The following is a 22,642-nucleotide window of genomic DNA, read 5'->3' on the forward strand; positions in this document are numbered from 1 at the left end:
CCCCACCAGCCCGCTGCCCATGGAGTCCTTCCGGTGTGGCTGCGGCTGTTGTGAAGTGCACAGGCGGTTATCCTGCAGGGCGTGCCCAGTGGGGCTGGTCTGGTGTTCGTTTCAGTTAGACCCAGGTTATGCAGTTGGGGCAGGACCTCCACAGACATTTGCCGTGTCCTCTACGAACATCATACTGTGAGGGACGCCGTGTTGCTTTGTCCTGTTACTGGCGATGTTACTGTTTTCATTCAGTTAAGATGACATCTGCCATGCTTTTTTCCTGTAATATCAGGAAATGTCTAGTAATTAGAAAGTCATGAGTAAGTATCTTGTTGGGAGATACTGAGGCCGTTCAAATACCCTATTCCTCATCAGACTTTGACGCACTAGGTGTCAGTGTGCACTGATGACCTGGCCTGAGTTGGTTGGTAGTGGGATGCTTGCCTGCCGCGGATTTTCCAATTCCATCATTCCTTCTCTGTTGATTACTGGTATTTTAAGTAAGGTAGAGCTGTGCCTTCACCCCATTCACCTATTTACTTTTTATAGCCTTATGAACAATGAATTTCTATTTTATTCATTTTGTTACTATCATTATTTATTTTGTTGCTCATATTCGTGCCCTGACTAACCAGGGCAGCCTCTTCAGGCCAGCTCCTGCGTCCTGTTGATTCACCCCGTCCTCCTTTGAGTCCTTCCTTACTGCCCAGCACAGCAAGACGCCCCAGGCTCAGCTTGCATTTCAGGAGTGTCAACTATTTAGCTCGGGTTCCTTTGGTTGGAGAATGATATTTAGAAACCAAGATTTGAGCGTTAGATGTACTCAGTACTACTGGGATGTCACTCCTGCTAAGTCCCTCTCAGCAGAGACCTAAGAGGTGTATGCCTGTGGGTGCAGATACGTACATACACATATGTGCATATCATGCATATATGATGTGTAGATATGTGCGTGTATGTGCACAGACTACTGTTTCTAGTGTGCTGAAGACCATGAATTTGCAGCAGTTCTTCCAACACCAATTTAACATCACGGGTTTCTTCCTGTTTTTTTCCATGTTTGTAATTCTCATTTCTGCTCATGAGAAACCTAGCTCGCATTTGGCTTACTTATTTGCCTAATTTCCTCTGTATATAACCAATCTGCTGACCACACTGGCCAAATCCCTTTGGCTACAATACCACTGGCCATCTTTGTGTATGTGTATATTTCAAAACATCAGTACCAACCAGGGCTAGACACTATCTGTCAGTGCAAGATTTCTGAAGGTGCATTTGTCCTTAGGTCCTTTGTGTCCTGTGATTTACATTTACTTAAAGAATTCTTCTCTGGGTAATTACAGCACCAACTTGATAGAAGCTTAGATTTGTTTATTTTTAATACATTGACACTTCTATTTATTTTAGTTTTCAAAATTAAAAACAAGTAAGTCAAAAATCAAACTATAAAGCAAGATATATTTGGAAGGATCTTGTTTCCATTCTTGCCCTGCCCCACTCTCTCCTTCTCAGTGTGCGCAGGTGTGAAGTGTGTGCATGTGTGTGTGCATGCATGTGTGTGTGTGCGCGCATGTGTGGGTGGTGTGTGTATGTGCATCCATGTGTTTGTATTTGTGCATCTGTGTGTACATGTATGGATGCATGCATGTGGGTGTGCATGCATGTGTGTGCATGTGGGTGCGTGTGTGCATGTGGGTGGATGTGTATGCATGTGGGTGGATATGTGTGCATGTATGTGTGCATTGTGTGCGTGTGTGCATGTGGGTGCGTGTGTGTGCATGTGTGGGTGGATATGTGTGCATTGTGTGCGTGTGTGCATGTGGGTGCATGCATGTGTGTACATGTGTGGGTGCATGCATGTGGGCGTGCATGTGTGCGTGTGGGGGCATGTGTGCATGTATGTGTGTGCATGTGTGTGGGTGCGTGTGTGCATGTGTGGGTGGATGTGTGTGCATGTATGTGTGCATTGTGTGCGTGTGTGCATGTGGGTGCATGCATGTGTGTACATGCGTGAGTGCATGCATGTGGGTGTGCATGTGTGTGTGTGGGGCATGTGTGCATGTATATGTGTACATGCATGTATGCATTTGTGGGTGGATGCGTGTGTGCATGCATGGGTGCATGTTTGCATGTGTGTGCATGTGTGCGTGCATGCATGTGGGTGTGCGTGTGTGTATGTGTGTGGGTGCATGGGTGCATGTGTGGGTGCATGTGAGTGCATGCGTGTGTGTGGGTGCGTGTGTGTGAGTATGCATGTCTCTGTGGTTGTGTGTATCTTGAAACAAATATAGCCTTTTTATCAGTTGTCCCAATTAATACCTCTTCAGACAATATGGTTTTTAATGAGTAGCTCTTTTGAAACCAGGAAAGTTTCTATTTCTAACCCCTTTGGTTTAGGCACAGCCTCTTTTTGCCATCTGGAATCAAAGAGCTTGTGCTGACGTGCTTGACCGCGAACTTGGCCCTGCCACCACCCACTCCAGGACCTCCTGGCCTGACTTGCGCACATGCACACAGGGTATCGGGAGGTGGGATCATGGCAGGAGTAGTTTTGACTTGGGACTGCAGACCTTCTCCACTGGCATTTAAGAAGTGTACCGTACTCACGAGGAATAACGGCAGTGTGGCTGCTTGGGTGCCCTGTGTGGGTGCCGGCCCAGACCTTGCTTAGCGGTCCCCTCCGGGTGGAGACCTGCTGCTGCAGACTCAGTCCCTGCCTTTGACGATGCCCGACCTTCCCCACTCATGGCAGTGGAGGGTGAGGGGGTCTTGGCAACAGTGGAGATACGTGTGCTGTCTAAGGAGGGACAAGAAGCTGCTCAAAAGCCTCGTGCCCATCCCAACACTCAGCATGGCCTCCTCACAGGTCTTGTTCCGAGCGAGTGGTGGCAAGCCCATCGCCGTGCTCTGCCTGACTGTGGAGCTGCAGCCCCACGTGGTGGACCAGGTCTTCCGCTTCTATCACCCGGAGCTCTCCTTCCTGAAGAAGGCCATCCGCCTGCCGCCCTGGCACACATTTCCAGGCAGGTCCTGCACTGACCCTGCAGCCCACATGTTGCAGGTTCACCTGTTGGAAGTAGATACCTCTTGAGGGTGACAGATGGCCTCATGGCTTCATGCCCTGGTGCTGTCAGAGCAGCACGTGGGGCCTGGGGAATTCTCTCTCCTGCCTTTATGGTTTGAAATGGTGTCCCTCTTGCCACCTCTGAGATGACTAGGTGCGCATTTGCCGGCTGAGTCTGCCCTTCTAAAAAATCCCAGCTCCCGCAGCCCAGGTCCAGGTGTGCCTGGAGGAACACCTACCTCCTCACCTGATGGCCCGCGTGTTTCTGGTAGGTGCCCCTTACAGCAGAGTGCAGGCTTCCCTGCTCCAGGGAGCTGTGCTTTCTTTTTTGTGGCCCCCTCGATTATTCCCTGTGGAGATGGCTGCAGCCGAGCCGCAGTGGGCTGGATGGGCGGTGTCCATGCAGGGAACACAGTGCTTGGATGCTGTCCTGGGAAAGGTGGCGGCGTCCGTTTCCCCAGCAGGTGTCTTGCTGAGCACCTGTGACGAGCCTGTCCTGTCCTATAGTGTGTAATGTGTGGGGCCTTCTCCACACAGGCCGGGGCTGTGGAGAAGACTCTTTTTGACATTTCCCCTGCTCCAGGTGCTCCGGTGGGAATGCTTGGTGAGGACCCCCCAGTCCACGTTCGCTGCAGCGACCCGAACGTCATCTGTGAGACCCAGAATGTGGTAGGTTGTGTTGTGGCCCCAGCTCAGGCAGATCCTTCCCAGTGAGTCTGCGCCCCTGTCGGCTTCCCCACGGGTATCCTGGGATCCTCTTCATTTTAGGTTTTCTGCTAAGTGGTTTCTTTCCCAAGGTACTAAAGGGCTATTTTGACATCCTTATGAGAGCTTTATGAGTGTGTTTTTATTTTTTCTACTAGCAGATCAGCTCCTTGATCATCTGAATTTAAATTTGAAAAAGGCACGAAGCAAAGTGAATAAAGTGGATGGTAATTAAGGCACTTGTTAATTACCATTATGTAAAGGATAAGGCAATAATTGTGTTATGACCAGTTAGGAAACCGGATAAAATCTCCTGTAGAATCTAATTATTGAGATCCATGTAAAATCAGGAAGCTAATGATCTTCTCTTTGGCAGTGAACAGAATAGTGAATTCCGATTGGTATAGAACATGAACAGATGTGTTCTGGGAGGGACTGGCCGTCACTCGCTGCGTGTATTAGTCACAGATTTAGGGGCCAGGCTGGGGTCGGCAGAGCACTGTGTGCCCTGATGTGCTGCACATCTGGTTGGCAGGGCCCCGGGGAGCCACGGGACATATTTCTGAAGGTGGCCAGTGGTCCAAGCCCGGAGATCAAAGACTTCTTTGTCATCATTTACTCGTAAGTGCACAGGCTTTGGGGACCTGGAGGCGGTGGCGGAGGAGAGGAGGAGGCAGGCCTGGGGCTGCTGGTGGATTGAAAGTGGGCTTGGCCCCTTCCTAAACTTGGGGGAGCTGTCGGGCCTTCACTTTGTGAGGCGGGATTCTGCTGCGAGTTCAGGGCCCGCAGGGGTCTAGGGAAGGCACCCTGGAGGGGCACGTGCAGCCTGAGGGACTTGGGATGCAGCTCGTGCCACCAAGGAGAGACACCAGTCAGCCTCTGTCCCCAGATAGTGGCAAGGGCCACCCAGAAGCCCCTCATTACCTTTTTCTTGCTGAGTCCCTAGGCTGAACAGCATGAATGAAGCTGTGGTCCCTCCTGCGGAGAGGCAGGACTGTGGTGGAAATGCCCGTCCCTCTCTCCTCCAGGCTAAATGACCCGGCCCCTTTCCCCTCCCCTCCTAAGTCGGATGCCCAAGCCCTGTGAGAATCCTTTCAAACTGGTGTGAGCTCGGAGATTTCCTGCAGTGCTTCTGAGGATGGGGCAGGGGCTAACCTGCACTCAGTGCCCACCACAGAGTGAGGGGCCACGTGACCACGTCTCAGAGTGGCTTCCTCGTGAGCCCATGAAGATGCCTCACCCAGCCCCATTTGACTATGAAGCAGCAGGCTCTTGGCCCTAAAATGCTAACAGGGGCTTCCGTGCTCAGGCCGGCATGACCTCCAGCCCCACCCTGTCTCCTGCGTGGCGCTGCCCTTGGCTTTGCCTCAGAACCCCTATTGGGGGTGGACACTTGTCCAGGATGTGTGTTTGGCCAAAGCGTGCCTTGTCATTTGTTTGACATGTGGTTCCTAAGCAGCCCTGCTGCGCCCTGAGAGCCTCTGCTGTGGGTGGGAGATGGGCAGCCAGGGGTGGAGCCACCAGGCCCTAGCTCTGCCTCCTGGGGCCTGGTCCTTCGGGGCTTTCCCTGCGCGGCCCCAGCTCTGCCTCCTGCGGCCTGGTCCTTCGGGGCTTTCCCTGCGCGGCCCCAGCTCTGCCTCCTGCGGCCTGGTCCTCCGGGGCTTTCCCTGCGCGGCCCCAGCTCTGCCTCCTGGGGCCTGGTCCTCCGGGGCTTTCCCTGCGCGGCCCCAGCTCTGCCTCCTGGGGCCTGGTCCTCCGGGGCTTTCCCTGCGCGGCCCCAGCTCTGCCTCCTGGGGCCTGGTCCTCCGGGGCTTTCCCTGCGCAGCCTCCTGTCTGCCCACGCTCCTGGCAGCCCTTGTTGGCCTCTCGCGGGCTGGTGCTGAGTCCTCCGGGACAAGTGCAGATGGCTCCCATCCCACTGCAGGGATCGCTGGCTGGCGACACCCACACAGACATGGCAGGTCTACCTCCACTCCCTGCAGCGCGTGGATGTCTCCTGCGTCGCAGGCCAGCTGACCCGCCTGTCCCTTGTCCTTCGGGGGACACAGACAGTGAGGAAAGTGAGAGCTTTCACCTCTCATCCCCAGGAGCTGAAGGTACGGCCTCTCTGGGGGCTGTTCTGAGCCTCTCCCCAACCCCAGCCTGGAGACGGGCAGTGGGCATTCAGCTGGAGCACAGTGGGTGGCCCTGACAGCAGCTTTTCCAGCGCCTCCAGCGCGCAGACGCTGTTATCAGAGGCCTCTCGGCAGTTGCCTTTCGTTAGATGTGCCATTGTGGGGTGAGTGACGTACACACCAACCCCAAAGGCCGGTGTTCAGAATTCCTGGCAAGGTAAACAGTGACAGGAGCTCTGGTGTTAGTGAAGCCACAGTTAGACGGGGTGGGAGGGCGGCCCCTGGTGCCACCAGCTGGCCGGGGTTTTAAGCCCAAGATGGCTTCAGTTCTGTCTGCGGAGGCAGCGCTTAGGGAATAGTCGCCGTGTGAGAGGAGGGACTCGCCTGGTGCGCACCCGAGCCGCGGCCACAGTCATGTCAGGGTTGGTTGTGGCCTCAGATTTGGCCGCCCCGGAACCAACCATGACCTTGGGCTCCCCTGGCTGATTGGGCTGCAGGCGCCCGGGAGCCCCTTGCTTGCACACCCTGAGAGGCTGTGCTCTGACCCGCCTCTCTTGCTCTTGAAGACAGACCCCAAAGGTGTCTTCGTGCTGCCGCCTCGTGGGGTGCAGGACCTGCATGTTGGCGTGAGGCCCCTTAGGGCCGGCAGCCGCTTTGTCCATCTCAACCTGGTGGACGTGGATTGCCACCAGCTGGTGGCCTCCTGGCTCGTGTGCCTCTCCTGCCGCCAGCCGCTCATCTCCAAGGTCTGTATGTGTGGCAGGCACAGGCTGAGGGGATGGGGGCTCAATACCAGGGCACTGCAGGACCCCCACCTCGGCCCTGTGACTCGGGCCACTGGATACAGTGTTCTGACCCAGCAGGGCTGGGTGCACGAGTGTTTGCTCCTGTGCTGTGTGTCTCCCAGATGGAAGCTCCAGAGAGCGTCTGTCTTATCTCTGTGGGGGTCCCCGTGCACAGTGCACAGGAGACTCAGGGAATACTTGGAGGAAGGGCCAGTGGCTGTTCCCGTGAGTGGCCGCAGCGTCTCCCTGTCCCCTCCCTCCACAGGCCTTTGAGATCACGTTGGCTGCGGGCGAAGGGAAGGGTGTCAACAAGAGGATCACCTACACCAACCCCTACCCCTCCCGGAGGACGTTCCACCTGCACAGCAACCACCCGGAGCTGCTGCGGTTCAGGGAGGACTCCTTCCAGGTGTGGTGCGGCTGTGCCTGGGACTCCCAGGGGAAGACCCGGGGCCCTGAATGGAGGGCAGTTAGCCTGCATTTAGGAGCGAGTTCCTCAAATCACCAGCAGTCTTCCAAAAGCCCCAGGGCGGTGACAGGTACCATCCCATAGTTGGGTGGGCCCGTTGTCTCTTTAGTAGCTGGAGATTTAGCAAAGTTTCTCCTGAGTGTGGGAAAGGGTGATGTGCCCAGGGCTTTTCATGGTAATGTTAGACAGCTCAGTCTCGGAAATAAGTGTGCCTCCGAGTCCAAGTAATGCGTCACACTGGCTGAGCACCGGTTCCCATCCTTGTACCGGGCGCTGAAGTCAAAGGCAGGCCTTGGATGCACCCGCAGGGCTCCCTTGCCTTGTCAGCTCCCCTTGGAAATAAACACGACCATGCAGAGAGGTTGCTGGTGAGAGCGTGGGACAGCCCGGGGGTGGATGCTGGGATTTGGATGCTTATTTCCAGGTCGGGGGTGGAGAGACCTACACCATCGGCTTGCAGTTTGCGCCTAGTCAGAGAGTGGGTGAGGAGGAGATCCTGATCTACATCAATGACCATGAGGACAAAAACGAAGAGGCATTTTGCGTGAAGGTCATCTACCAGTGAGGGCTTGAGGGTGACGTCCTTCCTGCGGCACCCGGCTGGGGCCTGTCTGTGCCCCTCCTGCCCTGCAGGCCGTCCTCCCCGCCTCTCTGCAGCCTCTCACTTCAGTGCCCACCTGGCTGACCTGTGCACTTGGCTGAGGAAGCAGAGACCGAGCGCTGGTCATTTTGTAGTACCTGCGTCCAGCTTAGCTGCTGCTGACACCCAGCAGGCCTGGGTTCCGTGAGCGCGAACTCCGTGGCGGTGGGTCTGGCTCTGGTGCTGCCATCTACGCATGTGGGACCCTTGTTATCGCTGTTGCTCAAAATGTATTTTATGAATCATCCTAAATGAGAAAATTATGTTTTTCTTACTGGATTTTGTACAAACATAATCTATTATTTGCTATGCAGTATTTTATGCTGGTATTATATCTGTTTTTTAAATTGTTGAACAAAATACTAAACTTTTACACGTCTTCCCTTGGCAGTTTTCTTGAGTGTCTGCTGGTGCAGTGTCAGAGGCTTCCTGTCTACAGCACAAGCCCGGTTTCTCCTTGAGGAGACATGGTGGGGGCCAGTCAGGCAGCCCATGCCATGTGTCCTCGTGGAGAGGCCGCTCAAGCCTGCCCTGGGTGGGGGCTGAGACCCCGGCTCTGAGACGGCAGCAGTCGGGTAGAAGTGCGAGGGGCGGAGGGTCCTGTGCCCCTGAGCGGAGGGTGGGCTGCACCCAGCGGTGGTTGCAGAGAGCACGTGGCCCCATTGGTCCTTGCAGTGAGGTGCGGTCCTCGTTTGCGGAGATCAGTCTCGGTGGGTGGTCTCTGCTGCGTCTGCATGCTCTGATCCTGACGCAGTCCCCATCCTTCAGAGAGAAATTTCACTGGCACTGTAGTTGGACCCTGAAGGTCAGAGCTGTGGCTTTTTCCTGCGTCTGTGCCAGGGGCAGAGAGAGAGTGGAGATGCCTCCTCGGGCAGTGTGTTTGTATCCTGGTGCTGCTTCTCACGAGACAGTCTGCCCTCCCTTCCCACGGACTCTCCAGCCGGACAGGACTGGCCGACACAGTTTTCTTTTGAGGGAGCTGGATTTTCTCACAGGCCCCAAGGCTGAGTCCTAGGCAAGGGAACAATTGTAAGATGTCCAGTCCTTCAGTCCTCATGGAAGAGGCTCCGGGGAGTCCAGGAAGCCACGTGCAGGTTCCATCCAGCCCTGCCCTGTGGGGTGGAGAGTCCTCGTGGGCCCTGCAGGCTGGGTGGGCCTACAGACTGCAAGACAGTGCCTGGCCTGTACTTGCAGGACGTCCATGCAGAAGCGGAAACCAGAGCAGCAAAGGAGATCCATCCATGGGCTAGAAAACCTCCTGTGGATGTGTCCCTTCAGTGTTTGTAAAGCTGCAGTCTCCCTGCTTTAGAGTGTCTGCCTTCTAGGGGCTGCTGGAGACATCCATTGGAGGCCATGGCGGTCGTTGGTTTACTCCCTCACTCCTTCATCTGGTACCACATGCCTGCTGTGGTCTCCACCCTCTCAGAGGCTCAGAAACATAGGGAAGGCCCATGGTACCTGGGACACTCAGCTGTTGCCAGCCCGGAGTGGGAAGGAAGAGGTGCAGCCTACCACAGGAGGATGGAGGTTGGCGGGGGCTTCCCACGAGTCAATCTGAGTGGGTGAATAGGGGAGGGGAGACCTGGGCAGAGGGCCATGGGAGCTGAGGCCCGGGGCCAGCGGCATGGTGTGTCCAGAGCCCTAAGGAAGGCCACCAGGCTGAGAAGCCATCCCTGATGCAAAACAAGGTCCTTTCAGGCCATGAGGAGGACTTTTATCTGTATCAAAAAGCGTCAGGAAGCCTTTGAAAGGTTTTATGCAAGGGTGGGTGTATTTGGGTAAGATGGGGGCAGTAATGTGGAGAATTAATTGGAGTGGGCCCAGATGTAGGCAAATGAGAGGCTGCTGCAGTAGTTGGGAGGGAGAAGATGGGAGAATGGACAGAAGAGGCTATATTTTGTTTAGCTGTGAGTGATTGAAAATCCAAAATAACACTGTCTTAAACAAGATGGCCATTAATTTCTCTCACATTTAAAAATCCAGGTAGCTGGTGTAGGGCTGGCGTGGAGCTCCACCATCACTGTGCTCCCATCTTTTTCTGTCTTACCATTGTGCTGTTCTTACCACGTTGCTTCCACCTTGTATCCTGAGATGGCTGCTGCAGCCGCTGCCATCACTGCTCCATTCCAGTCAGCTGGAAGCTGGGGTGAGGCACATAGCTCCTTCTGAAAAGTTACTGTCCGGAAGCTGGACCCGTTTCTCTGCTTGCATCCTTGTGTTCGTTTCCTGTGGTTGCCTAGGTTGGCCTCTGTCCACGCCAGAGCTGGCTTGGAAAGACTGAAGGAGTGAGGTGGAGGCTGGACTCCAGGGGGGAAGGAGTCACTTAAGGTGTTTCTGTGTCTTTTCAACATGTACCTGTGCGGAGTAATGATATCTCTCTGGCTTGTCCCTGTTGTCATCTGGGTTGGGATTCTCCATGTTGCTTTTTCTTGAAGGCGGCCTCTGAATTTGCACGCCTGCCTCAGGGCAAACGCTGAACAGCCGGGAATCCCAGCTTGTCCACACCCTATGCTGGCTCAAACGTGTGCAGTCATGATACGGAGCCGTCTCTTCGAGTCGGATGTCCAGGCCTCTGGTCACAGCGTCACCTGGCCAGAGCCTCCGAGTAACCCAGGTGCCTGGTCACTTCCCTGGCAGCTCTGTGTGGAGAAGGTGCAGCTGTGATTTGCTGGGTCTTGTCACTGCAGGCACCACCTGGGCAGCCCACCCATCCCTGTCCACTCCGTCTGGCTCTCGCCCTGCTCCTGCTGTTCTCCGTCGTACCACGCGAGGGCAAGGCCTGCCCCGTTAGCCTGCCGCTTCCGCAGCGCCACTGCATTCTCATTAAGGGTCTGGGGAATGAGCCACTGTGATGGGTGCTGAGTCGTGCGGGCAGGAGGCTCAGACTTTCTCCTAATAGGTGCCTTTAAAGTAATGTTGATGGATGTGATTATGAAGCTATTATGTCCCATTTGTTCCTACAGTCTTGCTGGGGAGGGTGACCGGGACCATTTTATCCTTCCCTTGCAGAAAGTCTCGGTCAGATGCATTGTACTGCAGGGGAGGCAGGGTCTCAATTGCTCAGACATGAGGCCCAAGCCTGAGATGAGCCAGGGAGGACTCCGGTGCTGGAGAATTAGGTGGGCGAGGCAGGAGGGTCTGGGGCTGGGTCCCTTTCCCAGGCCTCTGGGCTATTGGGCTGCAGGTCAGTGCGAGGGCCTGGGCCGGGCACCCCATCATGCTACAGAAGCCGCCCCAGCGCTCTGATTGCGGGACCCCACGTGCCTCAGGCAGGGATATGCTTAGAGCCATTGGTCCCACGGCCACATCTGTGGGCAGACAGTAGGGTGGGAGTGAAGGGAGACCTCTGTGGGGACAGTCGATGCCGTAGGTGACCATGGTGACTTCTCGAGATCGTGGATAAGGAAACGGGTCCTTCTGTGTTCCTAAAAGGTCTCCACACCCCACAGATGTGGGCATGCGTGGGATAAAGGAGGCCCCTCCCTAAAGGTAGCAACACCTTGTTGTCTGCCATTTTCGGCGCGGGCCACATCCCTCAGCTCCTGCGTGTCTGCTGCGAAGCTGCAGGAGGAGTTTGGGATTTTCAGTCTGTCAGGGAGGGTGCCGTCGCCTCTGCTTTCCCAGGCTGCCTTCATCTCCTCCACTGTGGCCAAGCTGAGGATGCCTCCTGGACTTTGCCCCAGCTCCCGCACCTGAGGTGCTGGCGAACCCTAGACAGGAACATCCTGCTGGACGGGCAGAGCTCTGAGAAGGCACTCATGCAGCCCTGGGTGCCTCCTAATGGTGCGGGGGTTCTGGAGGCCTCATCAGATGCCTTGGGGAGGGGTGTGGGACGCTTTCATCTCCGCCCCCTCCATTTCCAGATGCGCCCAAGAGCTGGCTGCCTCCCCGGCCCCTGCGGAGAGATGCTGCCTGCTCTGAGGGGCCTGCTCTTCGTCACGTGGGTTTTCCCCCTGGAAGACCAGGAAGCAGCTGCTTTTCCTGGAGAGGTGGATCCCCCGAGTCCATTCGGTCCTTGCACAGCAGAGGGGCCCGCGGCGCTCCCTGCCTGTGTCTGGTCTGTAAAGCAAGGACTAAGGCCCTTCAGCTGCTCCGATGCCCCACAAGGCGACAGCAGAGAGCTGGCCAAGCCTCCAGGGCTCCCACCTGTTCGAGGTGCTTTGGTAACATGGCCACCACCCCAGCCTACCGGGGTCTCACGTCTGCGTTGTCACCCCCACGGCACAGGAGGGAACCACAGCATCAGATGCAGGAGGTGCCGCCCAGGCTCGAGGAGCAGGCAGCGTGTGCCCTCCTGGACGGGACCAGGCTAGCCTGTGGGCTGGAGGACACAGGGGCATCCCTCAAGCCCACGAGGAGAAAGCGGCCTGGCCTTTGGCAAGAGAGATGCCATCAGCCAGCGAAGCTCTATTTGCCACGTGCTCTTCACGCCCTCATTCAACCCGAGTGTAGACAGAGGGCCCCCCTGGCCGGGGGAGATGGATGCTGCCCGCCCAGTACCTGGCTTTCTTGGGGGCCCAGATGATCACATGGGGACCCGTCACGGTCTGTCGGGCGGCGCTGAGGGTCTGAGGGGAGCAGGGGGACGGTGTGAAGAGGGACTTTAGTTTGGAGATCGGGCCTCTCTGCATAGGAGGCAGCTGAGAGAGAATGGAGTGGCAGGGGCCCTGCAAAGGGGCAGCGGGGCAGGGGAGGCTGGCGAGGGGCCTGCAGGGCTGTGCCAGGGCAGGGGGTCGAGTGGGCCAGGGGCGGAGCTGGTGGGCTGGAGTGGACAGGTGCCATGTCCCGTGAGTTCTCCGGCCCTGATCCCGGCCCTCCGTCAGCATGGAGCCCAGTCCTCGTCGGGGGGCGGCGATGCCGTGGCTGCCTCACCCCCATCCCGCAGACCCCACTCTCAGTGCTTGTGGCGCGTGTGCCTCTTGCTGGCTCTGTGGGGCTGGGTTGAGGCCTGGGACCCCTCCACAGCTGCCCACCCCAAAGGGCTCCTTCCGCCCAGGGTGGGGTGGCCTGAGGGCTTCGGCCAGCCGGTCAGGACCCCATGCCTTCTGCTGCTGGCCTCCAGCTGGGTGTGTTCCTGGGTGTACCCTGGCCTTCCACGAGAAGAGGCATCTCGGGGAGGGGTCTCTTCTGCTGGCCACAAACCCCAGGTCAAGCCTGCTGCATGCTCTGGGTTGCAAAACACCGGCCTTGTCTCTTCCTTTATGAGCCCACAATGTCCTGTGCCGAAACCTGAGGCGTGGGCTGGCGTGTTCACTCACTCCCCACTCCCCTCTTGCCAGTCGCAGGTCCGGCTGGGCAGAGCCGGGATGCCCACGTGGAAGCTGGGCCCTGCAGCTCTTGCCTATGGGGACAGGGGTACCTGGGACCCCCCCGATGAGGGCACCATGCTGAGCTGCTGCTCTGTCCGTGCAAAGCCGCATGCCTTTCAAAGGGGCCGTTATCATTCCCATCACGGGCATTTCTCAGCTGTGATTTCATTTCTCCCGCCTGCTCCTCCCTCCTCCTGCCCCTGTTGAAAGCTACTTTTCACTAAATGGAATCAAATGCAAGCCAGATGAGCTGCTTTGCATTTCTCATGTCTGATAATGATTTAATGCTATGTTTGTCTGTATTTAGAAATAAGACACTTTTTAAAATTGTTGCCTCAGGTTCTAAGAGGGTGGGGAAACAGCCATTATTGCTTCCCTGATGACCGCTTTTTCTCCTGTGGACGGAGGCGCTGCCGCTCTCACCCCAGCAACCTCGGGTAGCACTTACCGGGAGGTGCGCTGAGGCCTTGACAGAGAAAGAGACAGAGGGCTCAGGAGCAGCCAGTGGCGTGCCCATGGGAGGTATTCAGGTGGGTCGCTGTCTCGCACGGCCCAAGCACAGTGGGTCTCTCTGGCCCTGTGCAGGATGCCACCCTACAGATGGGAAATGAAGAATGTAGACCCTTCCTGCCTGGAGGACGCTGGCGCTCCACCTGCCGCACTCCGCTGGTGATGCCACGTGGGCCCCACTGGCTCTCCTGACCCCAAGCCAAAACCACGCCTGAGCGGGTCCACAGGAGGCTGTGCAGCGCCCGGGAGCTTCTCTGCAGGTCGGGCAGATCCACCTCGGGCCAGGCCTCTGGGTTTCAACACTGCCCCTCACCTCTCCGAGGGGGGCCTGGGAAACCCCTTGCTGGTGGGAGAATGGATGACTGAGGAACAGTCACCCCAACTTCAGGGGTTGAATACTGTCCCTGCAAAACTCACATACACTCAGAACCTCAGAATCCGGCTGTTTGGGAAGAGGGTCTTTGCAGATGAAACAAGGGCTTGAGATGAAGTCATGTTGATTGGGGTGACCCTAAGCCCAGGGAGAGTGTCCGTATGGGACAGAAAGGGACACGTAGAGATGGTTCCGTGGTGACAGAGGCAGAGGCTAGAGAGAGCCACAAACCAGGGATTACCAGAGCCACCGAAGCTGGAGACACCTGGGACAGATTCTCCCTCCGACCCTCCAGAGGGAACCTGCCCTGCCCTCACCTTGATCTCAGCCTTCTGGCTCCCAGGGCTGTGGGAGAATAACTTCCTGCTGCTGTGAGTCACCAACTTTGCAGCAGTTGTTTACGGCAGCCTCAGGAAGCGAACATAGGAGTCGTGGGACCTGCAGCTCCCTGGAGGTCCTAAATAGTCACATAATTAGCTAATGAAGGTCCCTAGTGCTGGGGAGAGAAGGTCTGGTGTAAGTCTAAGGAGTGACCCCATCGACAGGGTGGCCCTTGGTGCGTGTAGAGAAGCCCCTTGGGTGGCCGTCCTTGGCCACGAAGGAGCCGCGTCATCCTGGCTGGTCAGCCGTCCTGAGTTGAGTAGGGACTCCAGGTTCTCAAGGTAAACTTTATCACAAGAATTCAACCTTGAAATAGCCACGCGCCAGTGTGAGTTTCTCCTGGAGGCAGAACCTCTAGGTGGGGGCTGTACCCACATTTAAGGGAAAGAAGCAACAGCCCCTGTGTGTGTGACTCACACGGACCCAGGTTCTGAGACAGCTTGTAGGGGCTTGAGAGAAGGAGTGTGGTCTCCAAGGCATGTGGGGCCCTGGTACCAGGGTCAGTGCTGTCCACACTACCCTCCTGGGCCACCCCGGGCTTCACTTGCCCTCACGCCACCCTCTCATCCAGTGCTCATGGCAGCTGCTGCGACTGTCAGGAAACACAGACCTGATCCTGTCGCCTCTTTTGCGTAAACCTTTCAGAGGGTAGGACGCAGGCAAGGATCCTCTCTGGGGCCTGCAGGCCCATCCTCTCCTGGCTCCATCCCACCCTCTCTAACCACTCACGCCCTGCTCAGGGCGCAGGGCTGGGCTGTTTCCTGCTTCTGAAGCCTCTCTGTGCCTTGGTCTCCTCCATGAAGGTGCATTGAGCTGACCAGGTAAGAGCTGGGTGCAGCAGGTCCCCTGTGGTGCGCTGCAGGACTGTCCCTGGTCATCTGCTGCCCCTCCTGCCCAACGCCATCTAAATGGCAGTGTCGCTATGGGAGGGGTGTCCACTTGCGGCTTGCGGGTGTGACCGATGGGATGTGGACAGAAGTGACCCGGTCTTGCCTCAGCAGGCCTTTTCCCTCTGCCCGTAGGGTCCTGTCTCTGCAGGGAACTGAGAATGGGGGATCTTTAATTAGCATTCTCTTCTCCAGCCAAGCCAGCCTTCCTTCCTGGGGGGACCCTGTCCTCCCTCTGTTGGGCCATCAGCCTGCGGGAGGCTCCATGTGGCTGGGCCCTGCATGGAGGTGCCCCGATCCTCTGGGCTCCGGGGTGGGTGGCGTCCTCTCTCAGTGCTCTCCCTCTGCCTCTGGAACAAGAGCAAGTGCCAGGGTCAGGGTGCCGCGTGGGCAGCTCCCCGTGCAGCGAGTCCTGGCCCGTGTCTGTGGGGAGTTCGGGACAGGGGAGGGGTCAGCCTTGTGCAGTGTGCTATGAAGTTTGGGATTTTCGAGGGTAGCTGTCAGGCTTCTGTTCACATTGCTGACCCCCCACAGTGGTCCCCTAAATGATTCATCATTTAAAATGTCCACCTTAATTCTGCTTGCTGGGAGCTCACATGAACTGGTCCTCTGTTTTCACACTGGATTTGTTGGACTTTCACTGGACCAATGCTATTAGGGGCCTTTTGTTTGCAAGGGACAGACACCCAGCTCAAACCAGCATAAGCCAGAAGGCAGCTGTGATGGTTTCTCATACCTTCTGGGGAAACTCCGTCTTCAGGCATGGCTGGATCCACTTGCTCAGATTCTGTTGCCAGGAGCCCATGCCCCTCCATGGTTTTGCTCTGCCTTTTCGGTGTCAGCTCTGCTCTCAGACAGGCTCTCCCCTCAGTGCAAGGACAGTGCCAGCTTCAAACTCCTAGTTATGTTTTTCTGGAGTGAAGGGCCCAGGCTTTACTCTCTGTGCCTCTCTCTGGCTAAGTTATATGTCCAGCCCTGAACCTGTGGCTCTGGCTTTCCAGCCCCGGAGCAGGAGGGTTGGTTGGAGTGGTTAGAGAGCCTGGGGGAGGCTGCTCCCTGGGGGCTGTTAGGGAAGAAGGGGGTTGGGGGAATGGGGGAATGCTGGGCAGACCACACCCACCGAGGTCTGAAGTGAGCTTGGAAGGGGTGGTGTGTGCTACAGGGTGGCTGAGGTCTCCTCATGGACTCACCTCTCTGCCTCCACCCCCAGAAGAAGAGCAGATGCCATGTCTGTCATTGGTTCCTTTACTATCCCTGCCCCTGAGGGGCCACTGCTGTCATGGAGTGAGATGCAGGCAGAACAAAGACAGCCTGTGGACACTTACAGGCTTGGAGATCCCAGCCTCGCCACACAGCCATCGCCTTCACACTGGCCGGATGCTGCTGGCCATGTCAGGAGCTGGGTGATGCGGGGCCCTGTGCACATGGGCCCTGAGGAAGCACCAGACTCCCCTGTGCTCTCCTCTGTGGGGAAAGGGGGTGATATGGTCTGGCTGTGTCCCCACCCAAATCTCATCTTGAATTGTAACTCCCACAATTCCTGCGTGTCGTGGGAGGAACCTGGTGGGAGGTGATTAAATTATGGGGGTGGGTCTTTCCTGCACTGTTCTCGTGATAAGGAATGAGTCTCACGAGATCTTATGGTTTAAAAATGGGAGTTTCCCTGCACAAGCTTTCTCTCTTTGCCTGCTGCCATCCATGTAAGACGTGACTTGCTCCTCCTTGCCTTCCATTCTACTTGTGAGTCCTCCCCAGCCACATGGAACTGTAAATCCATTAAATCTCTTCCTTTTGTAAATTGCCCAGTCTTGGGTATGTCTTTATCAGTAGTGTGAAAATGGACTAATACAGGGGTATCTCCCATCCTTTCCCCTTTCAGTCAGGAGTCTCTGAAACCCGTGAAATGATGTGCAGAATTCTGTGTGCAGAGGAATTTTCATGGAGGGAGGATCCGTAGCTTTCCCCAGACTCTCAAGGTTTAGGGCCTGCAAAAGGGTGAGATTTCGAGAGGAGACATCTCTGCTCAGAGCTGGGCCCTTGTGCAGCCTAAGCAAGTGCAGTTTCAGGAAGATGCTCCCGGTTGCTGGACAGGCTGGAGAGCTGGCCATGTGGGCTCATCTGGGTCATTCTTGATCCTGCTGGAGATTTGCACACCATGCTCAGCAAAAATGCACCTTGGTGATCAGCCTCCTGGTGGTCTGCACCTGCTGCTGTCTTTGGAGGTTTTGCCATGGCTCCTGACTGTCTCCTGCCATCCCCCCACCCCATGGCAGACACAGCACCCTGTGAACACACCAGTCCAGGCAGGACCTCCAGTGGCTCCCACATCGTTCAGCTGGAGTCCATGGGATGGCCCCAAGCCCCAGCCACTGCTCCCACCTCCCCTCTGCTGACTCCTCCCCTGGTCTGTGGCTCTGGCCACGCATTTCCTTGCTTGTCAAATGTGTCCAGCAGGCTGCACCTCGGGGCATTCACATGCCTTTCCCTCTGCCTGGAATGCTCTTCTCCTAGGTAGCCACGTGGCTCACTCCCCGGCCTCAGTGGGGAAGGAGCTTTGATTGCCCATTCATCTGAGAGGCCTCCCCTGCATCCCACTCCCCACATCACCCTCCCTGGGACTCCCGTTCTCCACAGCACCTCTCAGCTCCTTCATGTCTGTCCGCCTGCCACACATGGAGTTTGTCTTTGTTCCCTGCCAGAGGCTCTCCAAGAATATTCCTGGAAGAATTGAATGTTGCCAATTCAGCTGCCCCCCTGCCTGGAGTCCTCTGCTGCCTGACAGTCCACGAATCCCCTCCTGTCGGCCTTGGCTGCCACCAGCCTCCCCCACCAGCCCATGCAGGCCACTCCTAGCCAGAGCGAGGGCCTTCTCTGCACTCTGCCTGGAATCGCCCGCATGGCCGGCTCTTCCTTCTGTGGTGGTGCCTCCTAGAGAGGGCTGCCGGGCACCTGGCTAGGGGAGACATTTCCTGGGATAAGTCCTGAATGTGGGCGTGGTGTACTATGGCGTCTCCCATCATGGTGGGGTCTGTGTTACCCCTGGGGCTAGGATGACTAGGATGCGGCGGGGGTGGCATGGTGCCCTGCCTGGGCTCGGCCAACTCTGCCTGCTGCTCTGCTCTTGAGCTCTCAGGACCCTGAGGGCACCATGGGGATAAGCCCACAAGAACCTACCAGGGGATGAGAGACCATGTGGTTGGAGTCCCAGGTGACCTGGCCATCCCCTCAGCCTGTATCAGCGCCCCTGCAGATTACACATGCGTGAGGGGTCCAGCCACCATTGCCACATCCTGTCTTGGGCCAAAAGAACTGCCCTGCTGAGCCCAGCCCAGATGCCAACCCACAGAGCCATGAGCTAAATGAATGTCTCAGTGTTGTGAGCCGCTGGGGTTTGGGGTAGTTAATGACACAGCAAGAGCTACTGCTGCCCCAGCCTCAGGTGGCTCACGCTACCTTCCATTGCTCTAAACTCAATTTACATTGATTCACTTACCTGCTTACTATCTGTCTTCCCCGTTAGAATATCAGATTCAAGAGGACTTGATCTTTGTCACCACTGCATCTCAACAATACTAGCGTCTAAACAAATAATAAGAGTTCACATTTATTAAAGATTTACAATACACCAGGCTTTGCTCTGTTTGTGATTTAATATTTTAATCTCTAGTGGCAATAAATGGGTCAACCTGTTTATTAAGTAGGTACTTGTATTCATTTGTTCTCACATTGCTATTAAGAACTACCGGAGACTGGTAACTTATAAAGAAAAGGTTTAATTGCCTCACGGTTCCACAGGCTGTACAGGAAGCATGGCTGGAAGGCCTCAGGAAACTTACAATCATGCTGGAAGATGGGGGGAAGCCGCTGGCACGTCTTACATGGCTGCAGCAGGAGGAAGAGGGTGAAGGGAGAGGTGCTACACACTTTGAAACAGCCGGATCTCCTGAGAACTCACTATCACAAGGACAGCAAGGGGGAAAATCCGCCCCATGATGCCATCACCTCCCACCAGGTCCCTCCTCCAACACTGGGGATTACAATTTCACACGAGAGTTAGGCGGGGACACAGATCCAAACTATATCAGCACTTACTAGGTGTGAAGTTGAATGGATGCATGCATGCATGAATGAATGAATGTGCCTCTCCCTGGCCAGACTGATGCGTTCCTGAAGGTTCCGCTGCCCTTTGGGAGTGGCAGGGGCTCTGTCCCCAGGCTCCCATCTTCAGGCCATCTGGAGCAGAAGGGCCTGAGGCTTACACTTGGTCTTTTCTCTAGGGTGCTCTTCCCACAGCAAAACTGGACTTTCAGCAACTTCAACTAGCGAACAGCTCGAGCCATTTGACATTGGCCAGGAGAACTGAAATCGGGGACCCCCACTGAGGCGTCTGGCCTGAACCTCTAAGCCGAGCAGAAATGTTCACTGTCTCCCTAGCAAGGAAGCCCACAGAAGTTCCCTGTAGGGCGGAAGGGGGCCAGGAGCAGGGGTCATTCAAAATTACTCTCAGTTCTATCCCAGAATCTTCCAGTAACCTTGGTTGGGGGGCACTCCTGCAGTTCTCCTAATTAGATGTGGAATACAAAGTGTTCTCACAATTAGAATGTTTCTGTTCTGAGGTCATCAGATTTTTTTTTATGGAGATAAAAACGTAATTAGCTGAGTGCCTCTTTGGAATGGCAGTGACCGTGGGGATGGCCTGGGGTTGCTGAGCCCCGGGAAGCTGCTGCCGTCATCCTGAGGTGCTGAGGCCAGGTAGAGTCCAACCCTGCAGGGCCTCGCTCCAGGCCGGGCCAGCTCTGCTCCTGCGACAAGGGCGTCCCTCAGGGAGATTCATTCAAGCCAGCCATAGAGCGTCATCTCCTGCTGGCCACGTTGTGCTCACGTGTAATTTTAGAAATATGGATTCTTACATGTTCGTTCCTTGCTAAACTAAGCGTTTGTTTTGATCTTTTCATCATCCCCCAGTCAGTACATGGCTCTGACTCTGAAGTGGAATGCTGGTGCTTTTTTTGCGGCTTCTGGAGGGGCGTGTGGCATCGGTGCAGGTCAACACAGGGCCAGATACCCACAGCTGGATTCCAGAGCCCATGACTGGCTCCAGGCCCTAGGCTTCCTGCCTCTGGTGGCCCAGAGACCTGGGGGCCTTGGGAAGAGGGAGGCCCAGAAGTAAATGCACGGGAAGGGGTGGGACCTGTGCAGCCCAGGCTTCTGTGGCAGGGCTGGGGACAGAGCTCACTTCTCTCCTGGGTGCTCATCTCCTGAGGCGAGGCCATCCACAGACACGGAAAAAGGAACTTGGCAAATTTTTACCCCGCCTGTTTACCGAAAACATCACCTCTAGCACTGTCAGTATTAGAGGCCCTGCCTGCCCAGTGACATGTGTTTAACGTCCGCGGTACCCTGACCGTGCAAAGGTAGCATAATCACTTGTTCCTTAAATAGGGACTTGTATGAACGGCCCCACGAGGGTTCAGCTGTCTTTTACTTTTAACCAGTGGATGATCTCAGAGAGCCATGGAGTCGACAGCGCTGCGCCGCCACCCCGGCCTCGTTATCCGCTGTTGGTGACGGCAGCGTGACCCACTGGGGACGCCACTGCACACCCTCCTCTCTGAGCATGTTGCTGCTTTATTCAGACACGCCAAGGAGGGATTAGTTCAGGTCAACAATTTAAACAAATATTTAGGCTTGCCTCTACCCTGGCTGATTAATTCAGTTAGTTGGTCATCTGTCAGTGAGCATCACACCAGTTAGCCTGAGGATCAGTTATTTTAGATCAACTTTGTTTTTAAAAGGAAGAAATGAGATTATTTTTAAAGAATGATTTTTTTTAAATAGTGAAGAAAGTGAGCATGCACGATTGTCCTCAGCGTCATTCAGCCCTTGCCATGTGATGCCTGTGTGTGTGTGAATGTGTGTCAGTGTGTGAGCTTGTGACAGTGTTAGTGTGTCAATGTGTACGTGTGTGTATGTTAGTGTGTCAGTGTGTCAGAGTGTGTGAGTATTGTGTGTGTGTCAGTGTGTGTGTGAGAATGCATGAGTGTGCATTTATGTGTGTGAGTGTGTGTGTTGACATCACACTTTTCTCGGTGGGTTTCAGTCCCCCTAGTTCTCCTTGGATCCATTCCTGTGTGTCTGCAGCTCAGCCTCTTCTAGAAGTTTGCTGTAAGCAAGATTGCCCTGTTAGGAAACCATCTGTTTCAGGTTGGGTTTCCCAGAAGCAGATTATTTGGAAGATGGGTTGGAAGCACAAGTAGAGACCAGGGGTGGAGGGAAGGGAGTGCGTGGAGGGCACGTCTTCAGGCTGCTGCTGCTCTGGGCAGTGGGTCTGTCTCATCCATGGGAGCTCTGGGCAGTGTGGACACTGCAGTGGGCCCCTGAGTACGGGGAGGCTGGGTCTTATCCTCCAGCTCGCTCCATAACTGGCTGCTCCTGGAGGTGTCCTCTGCCTTCCTGCTCCCTGGATGCTGCTGGCCTTCGTGCAGGCTGGAGAACCCTGGATGGTGAGGGGAGGCTTCTCCGGCGGGATGCTGGCCTGGACCGAAACAGTGGGTGCCGCGGGGGTTTGGAAAGGGGACTGATGGAGTGTGCTGTGATCTTTCTGTTTCCTTTTAACTTACAACTACAGCAGGAGAGCCAGGGGCCTGGATAGCCATGCCAGGGAGGAAACTTCCAGCGCGTCTCATGGCCTGCAAGCCACCGTGCTAGTGGGCTCCATCTCTGGGGCTGCAGAGGCGGCACTCAGACCACCCTCAGCTACGGCTCTCTCACACAAGTGACAGTGACAAAAGCTCCTCCAAGCCACTGACATGCAGTGTGCGACTGGAAGCAGTGCCAGGCAGGCTTGATGGGCAAGTCTGGGGCCCCCGTCATTGAGCTTGGCTGTTTCCCAGACACGCCAATTCCTTCCCAAACACATTGAGTAATTAAAGCAGAGACTGAGCCTTTGGACGAGGTTGGTGAATCAGAACTCCACGCAGCTCTGCAATTCTCAGTAATCTCAAAAGTGCTACTGGCCGAGCACCCAGGGCCTGGATCATGGTAGATGCTCAATTGATATTTGTCAAAGGACTGTTGCCGGAACAAATCCTTCCATCTTCTATGGCTGTTGTTTCATTCAATGTCTTAGTCTGTTGGGCTGCTGTGACAGAATATCTTAGACTGGGTAATTTATAAACAACATCCATTTATTGCTCACAGTTTGGAAGCTGGGAAGTCAAAAACCAAGGTGCCAGCAGACTTGGTGTCAGCAGAGGGCTCACAGCTGGTGGCTTCTCGCCATGTTCTCATGTGGCAGAATAGGCAAGGCACTCTCTGGGGCCTCTTTATTTTTTAATTATTATTTTTCTTTAGAGACAGAGTCTTGCTCTGTTGCCCAGGCTGGAGTGCAATGGATGCAATCATAAGTCACTGC

General features: G+C 55.6%; 1 protein-coding gene across 24 annotated transcripts in view; it reads left to right on the plus strand.

The window, feature by feature from the left end:
- The window catches only part of NPHP4 (nephrocystin 4), a 134,868-nt gene extending 126,721 nt beyond the window's left edge, over positions 1–8,147 (plus strand). For 9 of the 24 annotated variants that reach the window (XM_016952985.4, XM_063787081.1, XM_063787088.1 and 6 more), the window contains 7 exons: positions 2,858–3,014; positions 3,639–3,724; positions 4,296–4,381; positions 5,685–5,856; positions 6,441–6,620; positions 6,925–7,068; positions 7,553–8,147. In XM_016952985.4, coding sequence (XP_016808474.2) covers positions 2,858–3,014; positions 3,639–3,724; positions 4,296–4,381; positions 5,685–5,856; positions 6,441–6,620; positions 6,925–7,068; positions 7,553–7,693 — 966 coding nt within the window. In that variant the 3' untranslated portion in view covers positions 7,694–8,147. Of the gene's footprint in view, positions 1–2,857; positions 3,015–3,638; positions 3,725–3,918; positions 3,988–4,295; positions 4,382–5,684; positions 5,857–6,440; positions 6,621–6,924; positions 7,334–7,552 lie in introns of those variants that run through there. The other 15 variants (XM_063787063.1, XM_063787078.1, XM_063787076.1 and 12 more) reach the window with 7 other exon arrangements.
- Positions 8,148–22,642: the final 14,495 nt, after the last annotated feature.

Source organism: Pan troglodytes, chromosome 1, assembly GCF_028858775.2.
Source record: "Pan troglodytes isolate AG18354 chromosome 1, NHGRI_mPanTro3-v2.0_pri, whole genome shotgun sequence".
Lineage (NCBI taxonomy): Eukaryota > Metazoa > Chordata > Mammalia > Primates > Hominidae > Pan > Pan troglodytes.